The sequence below is a fragment of the Petaurus breviceps genome, unplaced genomic scaffold, assembly GCF_028583685.1.
Source record: "Petaurus breviceps papuanus isolate PSGF00001 unplaced genomic scaffold, PetGlider_PUasm1.0 186, whole genome shotgun sequence".
In the NCBI taxonomy this organism is placed as follows: domain Eukaryota; kingdom Metazoa; phylum Chordata; class Mammalia; order Diprotodontia; family Petauridae; genus Petaurus; species Petaurus breviceps.
Window position 1 is genome coordinate 42,269,499 of NW_027185798.1, and position 16,413 is coordinate 42,285,911.

Genomic DNA, 16,413 nt, shown 5'->3' on the forward strand with positions numbered 1-16,413 from the left:
TCTGGGTGGGGGAGGAGAAGGGACAAAACTGGTTGGTTGATGGGGAGGAAGATGGGGGGAGGGTGGTGGCCAGGTTTGTTCCAGACTGTCTTCTGCAGCTCATTGGCGCCACCTCGTGCCAAATACTTGGTCTTGCTCCCACACTTGGCTGATGGGGAAATAGAATCCTAGAATCTTGGAACTGAGGGGATCTCAAAGAACATACGACTACAGAAGCATGGAAATACAGAGGCTATCCTCAATTTACACATATAGAAACTGAGTCCCAGAGGTATGGTCATCTCCTGAGGGCGGTCCTCTTTTTTGTATCCCCAGCACTAAACACAGTTCCTGGAACATAGTAGGCACTTACTGTTTACTAATTTTATTTCCTTTTTGGAGGGCAATTGGAGTTAAGTGACTTGCCCAAGGTCACACGACTAGTTTTTGTGTTAAATGTCTGAGGCTGGATTTGAACTCAGGCCCTCCTGACTCCAGGGCCGGTGCTCTATTCACTGTGCCACCTAGCTGCCCCTGTTTACTAAATTACTGAACTTGTCCAAGATGACAGGCAGTTTAAGCATCTGAAACATTTTTTGAACCCTGGTCCTCTAACTTCAAAACTGGTGCTATTCCCATGACACCAAGCCTGTGACTGAACAGAATACGCTTCCATGACCAGAATGAGGGAGAAGTTCCTTCTTCTACATTAGTTCCAGTGTTAACTCTCAAAGCTAAACCCAGATAGAGATAGAGACAGAAACATTGTAAACATGCATATATAGATATAATGTATATATAAATTGATATTGTATATCAACACATAGATACAGACATTTCAGGCAGCTAGCTGGTGCAGTGAATAGAGTGCTGGACCTGGAAGCAGGAAAACTTGAGCTCACGTTCAACTATCTCAGACATTAGTTGTATGACCCTAGTTCACAGTACTGGTCCCATCCTTGGCGGCCAAGGAGGATAGCTTAATTCCCCTTTCTACCTAACAATCCTTCAGATACTTGAAGACAGTTATCATATATGCCATCCCTTTCCCTAGGTGAAAGGGAAAGGGACCAAACATTTATTAGGGGCCTACTATGTGCTAAGTACTTTATAATTATTATCTCATTTGATCCTCACAACAACCATGGGAAGTAGGGTCTATTGTCCCCATTTTACAAGTGAAGAAACTGAGTCAGAGAGAGGTCAAGCAACTTGCCCAGAGTCACATAACTAGATTCTGAGGTGGGATTTGAACTCAGGTCTTCCTGATTCCAGGACACACACACACACACACACACACACACACACACACACACACACACACACACACACCCATCATAGCATTCTGCGCACTATGGCACCGCCCAGATGTTTGCTGGGATCTTAACTTGCTTCCCCTAATTTAGCACATAGTAGGCACTTAATAAATGCTTGATCTCTTCCCCTTTTATCTGGGCAAAGGGTGGGGGAATATAACTGTTTTCAAGTATTGGAAGGGCTGTTTGATAAAAGGAAGATTACTTGGGAGGCCCAAGGAGGAATGCTACACATACCTTGAGATGAGACCAAGTCACTAGCAAGTCTGTACAGTTCCACAGGAGGGACTCCACAATGGTTTGTCCAAATTCCACAGTTCTAAAGTTTTTCCCTATTACCAGGCTATAGTGCTCTCCTCATTCACAAAGTGTGATTTTGCCCTCTACAAAGTGGGCATTTCTTGATTCCCTGTGCCCTTTCCCCAAGGGCTTTAAAAATGCCATTTTCCCCTTTCACCAGCATATGTCTTTAAGGAATTCAAATTAATTTTAATATTTATCTAAGCAAAGCATAACTAGAAAGGAAAAGGGTGAGGTGTATATTCGTAGGGATATATATCCTCTTGGACATGATACTGGCTTCTCTTCCCTGGACAAGTCTCGTGATCACAGGAAAATCCAAGGCTTTAAGTTGCAGAGGAACTGTGGATCTGCCTTGGTAGAGAGCTTATCCAAGGCAGATCCACAGTTCCTCTGCAACTTAAAACTGCGAGTTCTCTCTACCAATAAAACCACAGACACTGCACCCAATAACAGGTATAGAGCTAAGAGGCTTTGTTGTCTTTTCCATTAGACTGTCAACTCCTAGAGAGCAGACGGTCTTTGTCTTTCTTTGTATCCCCAGTGCTTAGCACAGTTCCTGACACGTGGTAGGTGCTTAATAAATGTTTATTGATTGATTAATTTGAAGTCAGGAAGATCTGGGACCCCACTCCACTCTTGACTCTCCAATACCTATGTGGACCTGGTCAAGTTTTTACTTAATCACTTGACCTCAAGAAACTACCTAAGACTCCAAGTTCAGATTTGTACCTGTGTGGGATAAGTTCCCATACTTTAAAAATCACATGCATTTGATGTGTTGACATATTATGTAGATATATATACAAACATGGTGGATGAATATAAACAGTAGATTTTCGTGATGCCGCCACTAGGTCTGATCACAGGCCATCTTACACATTCTTGGCTCTGACATCTACTACTGGAGCAAACTTGGCCACTTAACTTCTCAGAGCAGATTCCCAAACTGTAAAATTAGGGGACTGAACCAGATTATCTGTATGGCTCCTTCCAGTTAAGGTCATATGATCTTCATCCTTTTTGCCCTATTCTTTCAATAAACTTTCCAAGAGGCGGCCAGGTAGCACAGCAAGTAAGAGCACCGGCTCCAGTGTCGGGATGACATGTGGATCAAATCCGGGCTCAGACACTTAGCACCCACCCAGAAACACCTGGCCGTGTAACCTTGAGCAAGTTACTTAACCCCAATTGCTTAGGGGCAGCCAGGTGGCTCAGCGAGTAAGAGCACCAGCTCCAGTGTCAGGATGACCTGGGGATCAAATCTGGGCTCAGATACTTAGCATCACACCCAGAAGTAACTGGCCGTGTAACCTTGAGCAAGTTAACCCCGATTGCTTTAGAAAAAAAAATAAAATAAAATAAAATACTTTCCAAAGACCCAATCACCCAAAGTGATGGAGGTTTTATGATTTTTTTAAAAATTATCTTACAGGTGGGCATAAACGTAGCACTCAGGTTGTCCATCTGTTACCATTCTTTATTTATAACTTGCCCACCTTCTGTCTCCAAGTACATTGCCTTTGACAATACCTTTTATGTCACATCTTGTACCCAAATATCTGTCTTCACTCCACCCCCCCATATCCAGGCACCCCAAATTAGAGTTATTTTTAGATTTGCTTAGGATTATCTAATTAGTTGCCTGAGAAAATCAGATAATCAAGGATTTAACAGTTATAATCTACACTGGCTACTTTCAGTTCCAGAGGAATCAATTCAATTATCAATTCAGATGTTAGGATTTAAAGCTGAAAGGTACCTTAAATCCTTAAATTATTAAAGTACTTTTTCCTATTCATCCATTTTATAGATGGGGGGGGGGGAGTGGGGAAGAAATGTGACCTGTCCAAAGTCCTACAAGTAGTAAATGGCAGAGCTGAGATTTGAACCTAGGTCAAGACTCCAAATCAAATGTTGTTCTTCCACACCACTGCACTGTCTCCTCATGCTGTCCAGCTTCCAACCTCATCTTTTAAGGTCCTAATGATCACCAAGTCTAATGGCCTTTTTTTTTTCAGTTTTCATCCTTGATATCTTTGCGATCTCTGCCATTATTATTCTGCCTCTCCTCCTTGATACCCTCTTCTCTCTAGGTTTCTATAACACTCCTCTATCCTGGTTCTCCTACCCATCTGACCTCTCCTGTTTCCTTTTCTGGGTCTCCCATCCACATCATGCCTGCCATGAGGTACAAAGGGCTCATCCTAAGCCCGTCTCTTCTTCTCCCTCTATGTTTTGCTTGGTGATCCCATCAGTTTCCATGGTTTCAATCATCTCCATGCTAATGATTCTCAGATCTACTTATCCAGCCCTAACCTCGAACCTCCAACTGCCTTTTTTTAGATAAGCTCAAAACTGTCTTGAACTCAAGGTATCCAAGACTGAATTCAATGTCTCTTCATCTCCACACCGCCGCCCCCCACTCCCAGAACCCTCCCCACTTCCAAACTCCCCCATTATTGTCAAGGGCACCACCATCCTCTGAGTCATCCAGGCTCACAACCTAGATGCCGTCCTTAATTCCCTCAGACTTTCTCATTCCCCAGATCCATGTTTCCAAGGCCTGCTTATTTAAACCCTCATAGCCTCTCTCCTATGTGCCCCTTTCTCTTCTGACACCATCATCACCTTGGTGCATCACCTAATCCTGGACTATAGCAATAGTTTCCTGGTTGGCTCCCTGCCAAAAGTCTCTCCTCATTGCACTCAGCTTTGACCTGTTCACCCACCTTCCCCATTCAATTAACTCCAATGGCTCCCTAAGATCAAATAGAAAATCCAGTTTTGCAAAGCCCTTCTAACCTGGCCTCCTTCTTTCTGGTCTTCTTTCACCTTACTCCCCAAGCCCACCACAAAATGTGTGACCCAGGGATGGCTGACTTCCTTGCCATTCCTAGAAGACACTCCATCTCCAGACTCGGGCCTTTTCTCCAACCCTCTTCCAGGCCTGCAATTTCTCTGGCCTCCTGCAAACCCCAGCTAAAACCCTACCTTCTACATACAAGATGTCTTTCCTACTCCCCCTTAGTTCTAGTGCGTTCCCTTTATTGTCCCCAATCTACCCTGTACTTGTTTATATCTTGCTGTGAGCTCCTTGAGAGGACAGTCTTTTGCCTTCTTCTCCTCAGCACTTAGCAGTGCCTAAAACATAGTAGATGCCTAATAAAATGCTCAGTTTCTTCAGCCCAACGACTCTAGAAGCCCCAGAGTATAAAAATTCCCATGTACACTGTGCCCAAGACCCATTCACCTGAAAAGATCAGACAAATGGAGTTTAATTAAGAGCAGCAGTAACAGACTCTGGGAAACTTTATCCCCTTGCAAATTCTCCTGGGCTTAGACACTCACGCACTTCATCGGAGAAATGAGGTTCAGCTTGGAAACTAGAGAACCCTGGCAGACTGCTGCTCCTCCCAAGGAAGGCTGAAGCCTCCAGGATGCAGCAACCAGTGAGAGGGGGGAGAACTGTCTTCTTGGGGTAATTCCTCTTCCTTCTGCTGCAGTGCACGTTTAATGGCAACACTGGGAAAATAAAGCTTCATCAGCCTGCTGCTGCCAGGCCTGCTGCTGGGGTCCTGGTCCAGATGGATCTAAGAGGACTCTGAGAGCCCCCATCAGTGGATAGGATGCACGAAGCAGAACTTTACCATCCCCCAATCTGTCACTTCTTGATGCCCCGCCCACTCACCCTCTCCCCAACAGGAGTCACAAACAGTCATATGGATCAGAAAATTAACCCATTTTATTTGATGCATTGTGATTGCTCTACATTTTACCGTATTATGTAGAAAATACTGAAAATACAAGCTACTTTGTAAAACCAAAGACAAACATTGAATCCAAAGATAAACTATGTTTTACACAATGGACCCTTTTCCCATAGTTAGTATTAAATTTTAAATATCTATATTTCTTTTGTTAAAATGATTATTTTACATATCCCCTAAGTACATCTGCAATACAAACATAGATCAATAATTCTCAGAAACTACCTGTTTCTAGAGGTTTGTAAAAGGAAGAGCACAACCAGAAAAAGGGGGAAAGCAAGTTTAAATCGCACACAATAACTAGCATATCAAATACATTTAATAAAGTTGGAATTTCATTGCAATATCAAGGATTCAAAGCAGAAATACTAACATTACATAGAATGTACATAGAATGTACTGCTACATGTAGTGAGATTATTTTTCAAGCTGAATCTGAAATCACACATTATATAAAGTTTAGCAACAAACAACCATGGAGACATGCTGCACCATCCATCAGTTTAAAAGAAAAATCAAAAAGGAAGCAGGCTCAGGCCATTCCTATCACTGAGAGGCAATTTCATTTCATCACTTGTCCCCAAACAAACCATCCTAAGCAATGAATTCATGACGGTGATGAAATGAGAGGGGCTGGCTGGAGGCAGCCCTGACTTGTCTGCTGAGAGAGGAGCGGACACACAGATGCTGCTTCAGATATGGCAGGACTGGCCCAAATTGGGGATTTCCAGCCCGGGACTGACAGTCACTCTGCTACCCCATGAGCGTTCCTGAACAGCCTCTATAGAACACCACGGACAGAGGACGGCAGTTTCACCAGGACTCCCTGCTTCCTCTTGCCTTGTAGTAGAAGGAAGAAGTGCACCTTCTGAGGGAGGGCCTGAGGCTTGACAAGATTTCTTTAAGCTGATTTGATTTCAGGTCATTCTGACCCAGCACAACTACTCACTAAGGTCAGTAGGTCTCCCTCATCTGGTCAAAGCTACAAGGACAGTCTAAAGCCATTTCTCAAGGTAACACCCTACTTGGCAAGCACATGCAATGTAATCTTGGTCAATCTAAAATGCCAATTTGCAGCCTCAGACTGAGAATTGCTAAAATGCTTAAAGCCACAACTCTAGAAATGTAATTAATATAACTGCACACAATCTTGGTCATTTCTTCCCCAGCGGAGTCAGGCTTGTATTTTAAATGAGATTTACTTGTTGGCTTTGAGAGGGTATATTTTTCTGCATCTCTGTAGTTTCTATGGAAAACACACACACACACACACACACACACAAATCCTGTTTCCTGGAGAACAAGGTACAGAACAGGAATTTCATTCAAAACAACTTGTGTATTGGGTAAGAAAGTCAACATGTGCTTGGCAATAAATAGACATTAAGTTCACACATGTTGACCAAAAAAAAAAACAACAACCCAAAAAACCCTTTTCAACACCAGGGACTGCTTAGCTATCATGGCACAGATAATGCCAAAAACACACCTTAATGAAATGACTAAAAAATATACACAACACAGACCAGCTCCTGTCAGGCTGTACAGTCCCATCTCGGAAGCTCTGACTTCTCACAATGAACGAGACTCCAAATACCTCAATAACTCCTCAGTGTTTCACCCGGATCAGAGCTTGCTGCCCGGGGCCCAGTGAAATCTCCTGTCTCCATCTGGCACCTCCCTGACACCATCTCTACACAGAACCAGTCCTAACCAAGTGGAGCGGCTCCCCACCCCCAAATACTCTGAGGACCTGACTATTCCTCTCCTCGACACCCTCAACTCACCTGGGCAAGGAGCTTGGGACACAAGGACAATCCCACAGCTCGGAGGTCCCCAAGAATAAACAGGCTGTTAACTGAAATCACACATTCCCTCATGAGCCACGGGGCTTCAGTTTCCTCTTAATACTATTATTACCCCTACTAAGAAACCTCTGTGAGCTCCCTGTCACCAGTGGTATCACAAAGCTCCTCCTCATGAAACGGGGACACAGTGAGCTACACAACAGGCTCTTTGGTATAAACACATCAGTTTTTAAGGTTTGTTCCCCCCCAGACAAGCAAATATTTTACAAGGAATGTCAACTATTAGCAGGAGAGTGCCACACTGGAAAAAAAAATCATCCTAAAGGTGATTGCACGTACTTTTAGAAAAAACTTTTGTAAAATGTTTACTATTGCTTGGTTCTTAATCACCCGCTTCCTGAACTCTCTCACAGGAGCAAGGCAGCAAATACACAGCATGAGAGCCGTATGAAAAGCAAAGTTTCTGAGGAAATTAGCTGAGGCTCAAAAATCAAGTGGAGTTGCTTTTAATTCTTGTTAATGCTGACAGGGAAACTGAGAACAATGCATTTCCACAACAAGCTAGCTACAGATCCTGCTCGGATAAAGCCCGGTGGACTGTGGAGGGTCCACGGGGCTGAAACACTACATTATCATATAAGGCACTACAATAAAAGGGAGGGCGGGAGGGAAGAGACACACACCAGACAGCTCCTCACCACACACACCTGTGCAAAACAATCCCAAGGTCTTGGCTCCTTGCGGGCGCCTCCCTCCACACTCTCTCACTCAGTGCTACGGTGACGTGCTCTAAAGCTGCAAGCTGTTCACACACATTCCGACACAGATCAGTTCATTTTGGTTTAAATACAATGGAGACGTCAATTCCATCCCTGGGGAACACTGGAGGGTCAGACACACACACACCAAGCACAGAGTTCAAGTGTGGTCACTACACATTTTGATTACAAAGAACATTTGGGGTTAGCAGGAAAATTGTGTTATAGTTTTTCTAATCGATATGTACATATTTAATTATGCAAAATATTAAAACACCACCATTACAAAACTTCTAAAATATTTTTAAATTCAGTAATAAATTTTTAAAATCTGTTTTTTTTCTTTTTTTTTCTTTCCACAATTCCAACATGCACTTATTGTATAAGTCTTAATGAGAGAGCATTCCGTTTGCTGCTGACATACCAAGGAAGCTACTCTTTCTGAAGTATAAAAGCTATACACAACATGTCCTTTAACTTCCTCTTCAAGCAAATCACATAAAATAAAAGGTGAAATGAGGGGGGAAAAATAAAGAGTGGGAAGAAAAAAGCCCTGTGCTTCTTAGGAAAGAAATTCTGCCCTGGGAGAGATCCGGTGTCGAATGAAAATTTCAAACAAACCCCTTAAGCGCTGCTCCCCCTCCCTTACAGTCTTGTGAGGCCAGGCCTGCCTCCGCCAGTATGACATAATACAATTAGATCTTGTAGAGAACTCGGACAGGAAGGGTAAAACCACACAACAGCAACGACAATAACATTAACAACAACAACAACAACAACAACAATAATCACCTTAATTTAATGGCTTTTGCAATGATAAAAGTTAAGCTGAATCACAGACTTTTAAAAAATAATTTAAAAAGAATACATGGAGCCTTTCACAATGGGTGTGGATTTTCCCCACACTCGGTTACCAGCCAATGGTGAGCTGCCTGATCACACGGCTTTATATCAAGCACAGGAGTAGCTGAGAGCACCCCCCACAGCAACACTAAGTGATATGTAACGAGTTTCGAAGAAACAGCCACTGCCTGGTGAGGACCATCCAAGTCACCAAGACAAAACTAAAACATCGGGAGTTTAAAAATGTCCATCAAGCTAGAATGTGCACTCTATTTTGAGGGAAAATGACTGATACAAACATACATGGAACGTGCAAGCTGCTGCTAAAACCTACAAGGCAGACAAGCCTTTGTTCAAAACACATTTAAAATGAGACCTTCCTCTTTTCTCACTTGGGATCAAAGTTTAGTCTCCTTCCATCAGCATCTCCCTCTGATCAGCGGTTACAATACAGCATTAAATAAAGAGGGACCTGTCTCTAAAAGCATTTCTATAAATCATTTAAGTCAGAGTCAAAATATTTTCCAGAGGACAACCTTAAAATGGTCCCTCTCTTGGTGACAGAAGGGGTTGGCCCCCTGTGCAGAAGGTGGAGAGCTGAACTCTTCAATCAGCAGAAACACTGTCAGAAAACAAAGAATAAAAAAAACACAACAGCCTTTGGGAGACTACAACGCCGTCAACACGGAGACAGATTCCCAGGGAAAAAAACCCAACAACCTTCCTTCTGCTTTGGCTGGCTCCCTGGACAGGGCTGGCAGGGGCTTAAGTGAGGTGAAGGGAAGGGCTTGATATTCCCCACCTCCAAGACCTCTATGCCAGGAATGGATGATAACCATGCCCCTGGCCCCATGCCCACTGACTACAAGTAAGAATACTGGCTGATCTTCGTGGGACTGAGCGGGTATCCAGTATAAATTGTTGAGCCTCGAGAGGACCCAATGTAGGACTGAGTGGCAAACTGTTGCTGGTACTGGGCAGGAGCCACACTGGCCGAGGTGAGAAGGCTCGGCCCAACACTGACAGGGACCTGGTGGACCAGGGTGCTAGGATGGGTGGTATAGGCTGCAGTGTGCCTCGAAGATCCCTGGGGAGAGAAGAGATGTGCAATGGAGCTGGTGGAGCCCAGGGCAGCTGCAGAGGTGGGCGCAGCATACGTGTACAGGTGGGGCTGGCTTGGCAGGTGGGCAGGGGCTGGGGCCAGGTGAGGGTGTCCCGTTGAGTGCAGCGGACTGCCATGCTGAAAGGTGTAGGGGGCTTGGGAGAGCGGGGCCACAAACGCTTGCTGCCGGCGGGGGGCAGGGTTGCTGCTTCTCTCTTGCAAGGATGGAGCTGCTGACTGCTGGTTCTGGAAGGAGGAAGAAGGGAAATGAGGGATCATGCAGTCATTCTGGCTCAGGACACCACGGCAGCGGCAGCAAAGGCTCCTGTGAGAGCCGGCAAAGCCTTTCTGGCTACTAATAGCTCCACCCCTCTTGGCTGAAGGCAAGCTCTTCTTTTCCCCTCAGCAGACGGCAGGATTCCGGTATTCAATGTCCCTCTCTAGGGTTAAGTCCTCCTCTGGATCTAACAACTACCACCTCGCCTCACTTTATTCTGTTCATCCTGCAGAGACTGAAGAATTTTACCTGGGCATCCCTTAGCTAGCCTCTCCTTCCCCGGTCTTATCTTCTCCACTTTCCTGTTGTCTAGTTTTCATCTGACACTCCTCCAATGTCTCCTCTTCTCTGACACATGCCATGCCATACCTTCCTGTGCTACTTTCAGGCTTCCTGGAGGTGTCATGAACCTCCCCCTTCCCCACCACCCCACTCCCCACCAAATATGAGCCACAGAAAAAGTCTGCTCAAACAACAAAACTGTCATTCCTTGCCAATGAGCAGGTTCGATGGAAGAAGGGAACCCAATTCTAACACCCAACAATAAGCAGGGCAGAGGGCAGTTGTTTGGAGAGCCAGAAAACTGGATCCCTTTTTCCTTGGACCCATGTGGAGATTAAGTTAACTCTGATCTAGAAGGAGAAGACGACCCTGGAGTTGGGCCTGGAAGCAGCAAAGCAGCAGACAATGCAGAGCCAGGCACTGGCCTTGACGTGCGAGGCTCTCTCAATGCTCTCAAATGTTATTGCTCTGGGGCAAGCAGGGGGATCTTGTGGAGAGCCTGGGGTGCAAGGCTGATCAAAGAGATCAGAGACAAGTGACATGTGCAGGACAAAGCATGCCAAAGGGGACTTCATTTGGCTTTATTCGATCAAGAGTCCAGTAGGAGCTGGGATTCTCCAGCGGACAGCCTGAGAAGGGCCCCTAAACAGAACCCAGCAGCCCTTAATGCTTACCTGGCTAAGATTGAGTGGCTGTGCTACGTTTGCTCCCCCACGCTGTGCCCGGTATCCCGTGGGGGTGATGCAGCAGCCAGATGGCTGACCACTCACTGAGGCCACTGGCTTGGTCTTACTTGTCAGGAGGCCTGAAAAAGGATCATGAAGGAGTTAGGCCTGGATGGACGGCTCTTCAGGAGCACTAAGTTAATTTCATTATTACTCTCACTTCACATGCCCGTAATATCAATATATGGAGTTGGCACTATATTGAATCGAATGTTGCTTTGTAGGTTTCCTATTTCATCAGATTAACCCTTGAAGGTCAAAGCCTATGTATAACTTTAATGTGCTAAAAAAAAAAAAAAGCCTTATTGTATCATAAATGCTAGACCATCAGTCGACTGCCCCCAAAATAAGTTCTCAACACATCAGTTTTTCAATCTTTCCATCTGCTTCTGCAATCTGCCTCTCATCAGTGCAAAAGGACATACAGGGCATTCGTTCAGTGGCCTCCTGATTGTCCTAAAGTTCTTGTACTTTTCCAATGAAAATGGAAGAGCATTGGACTATAGGCCTGGAAATTTTTTCCAGTGGCTTGATATGTTGAGGGCTCAACTGTCTGCACTGGAAAAGTTTTCTATTCCTAGATTTCAGGTCTCAAATGCCAGGGAGAAATACCATAACTGATGCATTACATAAGCTATGCTGGAAAAATCATATTCCATGTGGCTCTGGATCCATTACCCACCAACAGGACAGTCTACAGTAATCACGAATCACATAACTGAGATGGGGCTTATACTCTCAGATCTAAAGGAAATGACTACACAGGAAAAAAAGAAGAAATCTGTGACACAAGCCTGATCTTGTCCTTTTCTAGAATGCTACTAACAGCATTATCTTAAGATCTGAAGGAATCTTGGCTGGTGGTAATTATTTTTTACAATTTCTCCATCAACTCTCTATTTCAGGATTGTCCAGCTTTGGGTTATCTGGTACAAATTTGTAATTCCAAGTCATTTTCTCCCTCTGTAAATAATTGGATACTTCCGGGAATGACACTCATTTTAAATATCAACTGAAACAAAATACTGCCCAAAACAATTCTAGAATGTGCTGCAAAGTCAAATGGAACTGATTTTTTTGAGTAGCTGATTTTTAGGAAAAGCAATGCTGTTGCTCTACAATATCAGCACAGATAACTGGGAGAGCTCTATAAGGTTTATTCCAAGTCAACATAAACTAGATGGTCAGAAGCCTCTTGCAGCTAGGCCCTGTACCTCTGTACCTGTTAGACACCCACCTGAGGTCTGGGTTGCCACTGTACAGTCACCAAGTTGCGCTTTCAGAGGTGGCACAATGATGGTTCGTGCCCCGGGGCCGTCAGTCACAACCCGGCCAGGTCCTTCTAGGAGGGGCCCTGTATTGCCCCGAACTGCAGTCAGAGTATCTGTAGAATATGGACTGCTCAGAGATGAGTCGGAGTCAGGAGAGTCATTGACAGTAACATAGCTGATGACATTGGACCTTGGCTTCAGGCTGGAGCTGCAGAGGAGAAAGTTCATGAAAATCCAACTGTCCTGTGGGCAAAGTCTCCTAGCTGGTGAGCCTCAGGTCTCTAGCACTTTCCAGACATCCTAAGCTAAACTAATAATCTCCAATACCACCTTTATGTCACTTGAGAAGTCAAGAGTCTATGGTGACTGACACCCTATGGCCTGAAATCTCTACTTCCCATCACATGCAGTAAAGCTCATCTCCCCGGCCTTGTTTCTCAATATTTCCCAACAGATTCTGTTCTGTGTTGGTTAAGCAATAGTGTTCCACATAGCCTACATGTTCTGTGCTCCTCTTCTCTGCTGGGTCACTGCACAATCCACTTCTCCCCATTTTGAAATGTTCTTCTCTTTTAGTCTCCCCCAATCCAAGTCAGAATCTTCAAAACCCAGTTTATCAACTGCCCCTTGCCCCATACTCCTTTTTAAGGAAGCTTTCTGGTTAAGCCCACATGGCTGAGAGTTACTCCTGTGATCTGCACTGGAATTTTCGGTGCACAATTCATCTGGGTTTATTTTTACATAACTAAATGTTTCTCTTGTTATCTTCCACACATACATGTTACCTCCCTCATTAAACTATCGGCTCTCCAAGGGCATCCTTTTCATCCTTCCCTCCACCCCCACCATGTCCAGTAGGGGTTCTAAACAAAGTAGATGGTCAATAAATATTGGTGGCTTCATTAAACACTTAAAAGTAATCCCATTTCACAGAACCCTGCAAACTTTCTAGCTGAGATTTCCTTTTGCAAACTGGCCAGTGGGAGAAGAAAATTAGGCTGGTGCTTGGTTCAGCCTCAGGTTGTCCTTCTGGAGGAGGCTTCTCAGATTATGTCAGCCCCTGTGCCAGTCCATTCATCCACTGTCTCTGACTCTCCCTACTTGTGTTCATTATTCTAGGAAGCGGCAGAGTGTAGTGAGAAGAACACCATACTACCTACATCTCAGAAACTACAGCTTATTAGCTGTCTGACCTCAGGCAAGTCATAACATGGGCCAGTCTCTCTAACATGGAGATAAACATGCCTGTCTTGCTCACCTCACAGGGCTGCTGAGAGGACCGCATACAGTGTTGCATGTAAAAGTGCTCATGAGACATGTCACATACTCTATAAACAACAAGTATTATATGTTTTGACTCATTCATCTCTCCCCTGTTTAAGCTATAAAGTTCCTCATGGCGGGAACAATCTTGGCCCTTAAAGACACACCCCAGGCACTTAGGACATGGCCACTACACCCTGTGAGCTCAAGAAAAACTTGCTGATTGACTTCTCTGCAAAACTGATTTAGTTGGTTGAAATGTACAATGGGACCTGAGCACCGCATGGCCGAGTCTGTTCTCAGCGCTCAGGAGGGATCTCAGGAGTGGACTCAGCCTCAAGCACAGCCACACTCCCCAAATGACTTTCCTCTGAGTCCTTTCTTCCTGTCACAATGCCTGCTTTCCACAGAGATGCAGCTGAGTCACCGGTGGGCGGCAGTCTGCAGTCCGAAGCCAAGGGCAGGGACCGCGTGGCCAGACAGCCTTCTACCTGCTTTACCTGCTGGGCTTATACTTGCTGTCCTCCTCCTCGTCAGTGTCACTGCGGATGGTGATGACGCTCACAGGAGGGCTGGGGGTGTCGGGGATGATGATGGGCTGGGGCTGATCCTGCACAGGGACCAGGGGATTATAGGAAGAGTTGGTACGGAGTGGGCTGCTCCCAATCAGTGAATACACTTGGGTAGGTAAGACATCCAATGTGGAGACCGTTCTGCAAGAAAAGGTCACAGGAAAAGAAAGGCCAATGCTTAACCCTACGAATGAGGAACATTTTCACCAGTTTCCCTATATCTTTTTCCCATCTAGAACTGGTGTTTTTTTCTTTTCTAATTAAAATAATAGATTTAACAATAAGAAAATAATTATAATGAAAAAAAAATACTGACTATTGTAAACAGCTCCTAAGCAAAGAACAAGAGGTACATGGGGAGACATTGTTCGTTCATGAGACCTCCCAGTCAAGTGGACAGACGTGAAAACGACCGCACACAGTGAAAAGGAAGCCGACCCCAGAGAGAAAGAATGACAGTGACTAGGCTACGACAGAAAGATGGACCATCCAAAATGCCACCTGACAAGGTAACCGCTAGACCTGACCTGCCATTAGGAAAGATACTGCACAACTCCCCAAGCATCAGGCAACAAAGCCCTGCCAAGCAGGAACGGGGCTCCAGACACCCACAGAAATGACTTACTTGGCTGAAGTTGGGGCCGGCTGCTTGTTCTTCTTGGAGGGGAGGGAAGCAGACTGCTGCTGCCTGACGACATGAGCAACACCAACATTGAGAGGTTGGGCTGTGGCCAGGGTCACATGGTTTGTCAGCAGGGAGGGCTGTTGCATGAGGGTACTGTACTGGCTGCCATGTGAGTGGGCATTCCTGGGTTAACAGAAGGAAGCAAAAGAGACTGAATTCTTCAGACGTGAGGAAGGCAAAATCAAAAGAAGTTAATAGGCAACGAAGCAGTCAAACAATGGAGAGAGGGAGGAGGGGAAAGGGGGAGGAAGTGGGGGAGAGGGAGTAAGAGAGAAGGAGAAAGGAGGGAAGCAGGGGGGTGGGGACAGAGAGTGATTTTCTCTCAAAATCTGGCCCATGCATTATTACCAGGCTTATATTTCTACTATGTCATCTTACATTCTCTCTGAAATTGCTGGCCAAGAAATTACATAAAATCAACCTAGATGTTTCTTGACCCTAGGGATCAATCTTTTCCTTATTAGCAGCTTTTCAACGACCTTATGTCTCTACTTGATTTGAATAATATACTCCCAGGTATTTTAAAATAAGGCTCCATCTCTCCCCTCCCTTTATTCTCCTACACCCTCCATGACACCAAAGTCCCATACACTCCAGTGGCTCTTCTCATCCTGGAATAGTTGCTTACAAAGAAACAGCAAGACACTTGCCTCCAATCTCCCAGCTGCTGGCTACTCCCCATGGTCTCTGGAATAACTGCTGTGGGCTGGACAGAATTGTGCAGAGCTACCCCAGGCAACTGCTGCCAAGTTGAAGGCAAGAGTATCTGCTGGGTCCCTCCAGGCCAGGCCTGCTGTAAGGAAGCACACATACAGAGACCCAAACTTGACTTATCATTGGCCCCTCAAGAAAAAGTAAATGAAAAGTTTGTTTTAAACAAAAAGTTATTTGTAGATTGTTAACTTGCAAAAATTACAAAGAAGAAAGAAAGGTCAGAGGGGCTCATGGTTGCAATTCTTATCATGAGGGAAAAAGTGACATACTATTATCTTTTGGCCACCTCCCCCAGAAGCTCTCCCCCTGGGAATTGGAGGAAAAAAAATCTCTCTTCTGGTAAGAGTTTCTATTGTACTGCAGAGAAGAAGAACCAGAGTTCATAGGTGCAATTCTATGGAATCTGGGGATGGGGGCGTGGGGCGGAGTGAGGCAGTTACTTCTACAAAGTACCTAGGACTATATCACTAAAAAAGAAAAGAAAAAGGCTGAATCACAATGAAATTAGAAAGAACTATCAAACCTAAGTGTAAGCAAATGACATGCATCAAACCAATTCAATCCACAAAAAAAAATAGTAGGTTTATCATATCTTTTTGATTAAAATAAAGAAAGACTTAAGAAAATGGAGATATGACATGTGAATGACCAAAGGTCAAACTATTTGGCAGAAATCTAGGCCTATGCAATCAAGTGCAATCTAACTAAGCATAAACATGTATAGCTGCATGATTACAGAATCTGAAAA

General features: G+C 44.7%; 1 protein-coding gene across 3 annotated transcripts in view; it reads right to left on the reverse strand.

Annotated features, from left to right (window-relative positions):
* Window positions 1-5,320: 5,320 nt before the first annotated feature.
* Window positions 5,321-16,413, reverse strand: part of HIPK1 (homeodomain interacting protein kinase 1) — a 51,294-nt gene continuing 40,201 nt past the window's right edge. For 2 of the 3 annotated variants that reach the window (XM_069090307.1, XM_069090309.1), the window contains 6 exons: window positions 15,602-15,744; window positions 14,892-15,074; window positions 14,195-14,407; window positions 12,398-12,639; window positions 11,110-11,240; window positions 5,321-10,122 (listed from right to left, as the gene is read on the reverse strand). In XM_069090307.1, coding sequence (XP_068946408.1) covers window positions 9,637-10,122; window positions 11,110-11,240; window positions 12,398-12,639; window positions 14,195-14,407; window positions 14,892-15,074; window positions 15,602-15,744 — 1,398 coding nt within the window. In that variant the 3' untranslated portion in view covers window positions 5,321-9,636. The remainder of the gene's footprint in view (window positions 10,123-11,109; window positions 11,241-12,397; window positions 12,640-14,194; window positions 14,408-14,891; window positions 15,075-15,601; window positions 15,745-16,413) is intronic. The other variant, XM_069090308.1, reaches the window with a different exon arrangement.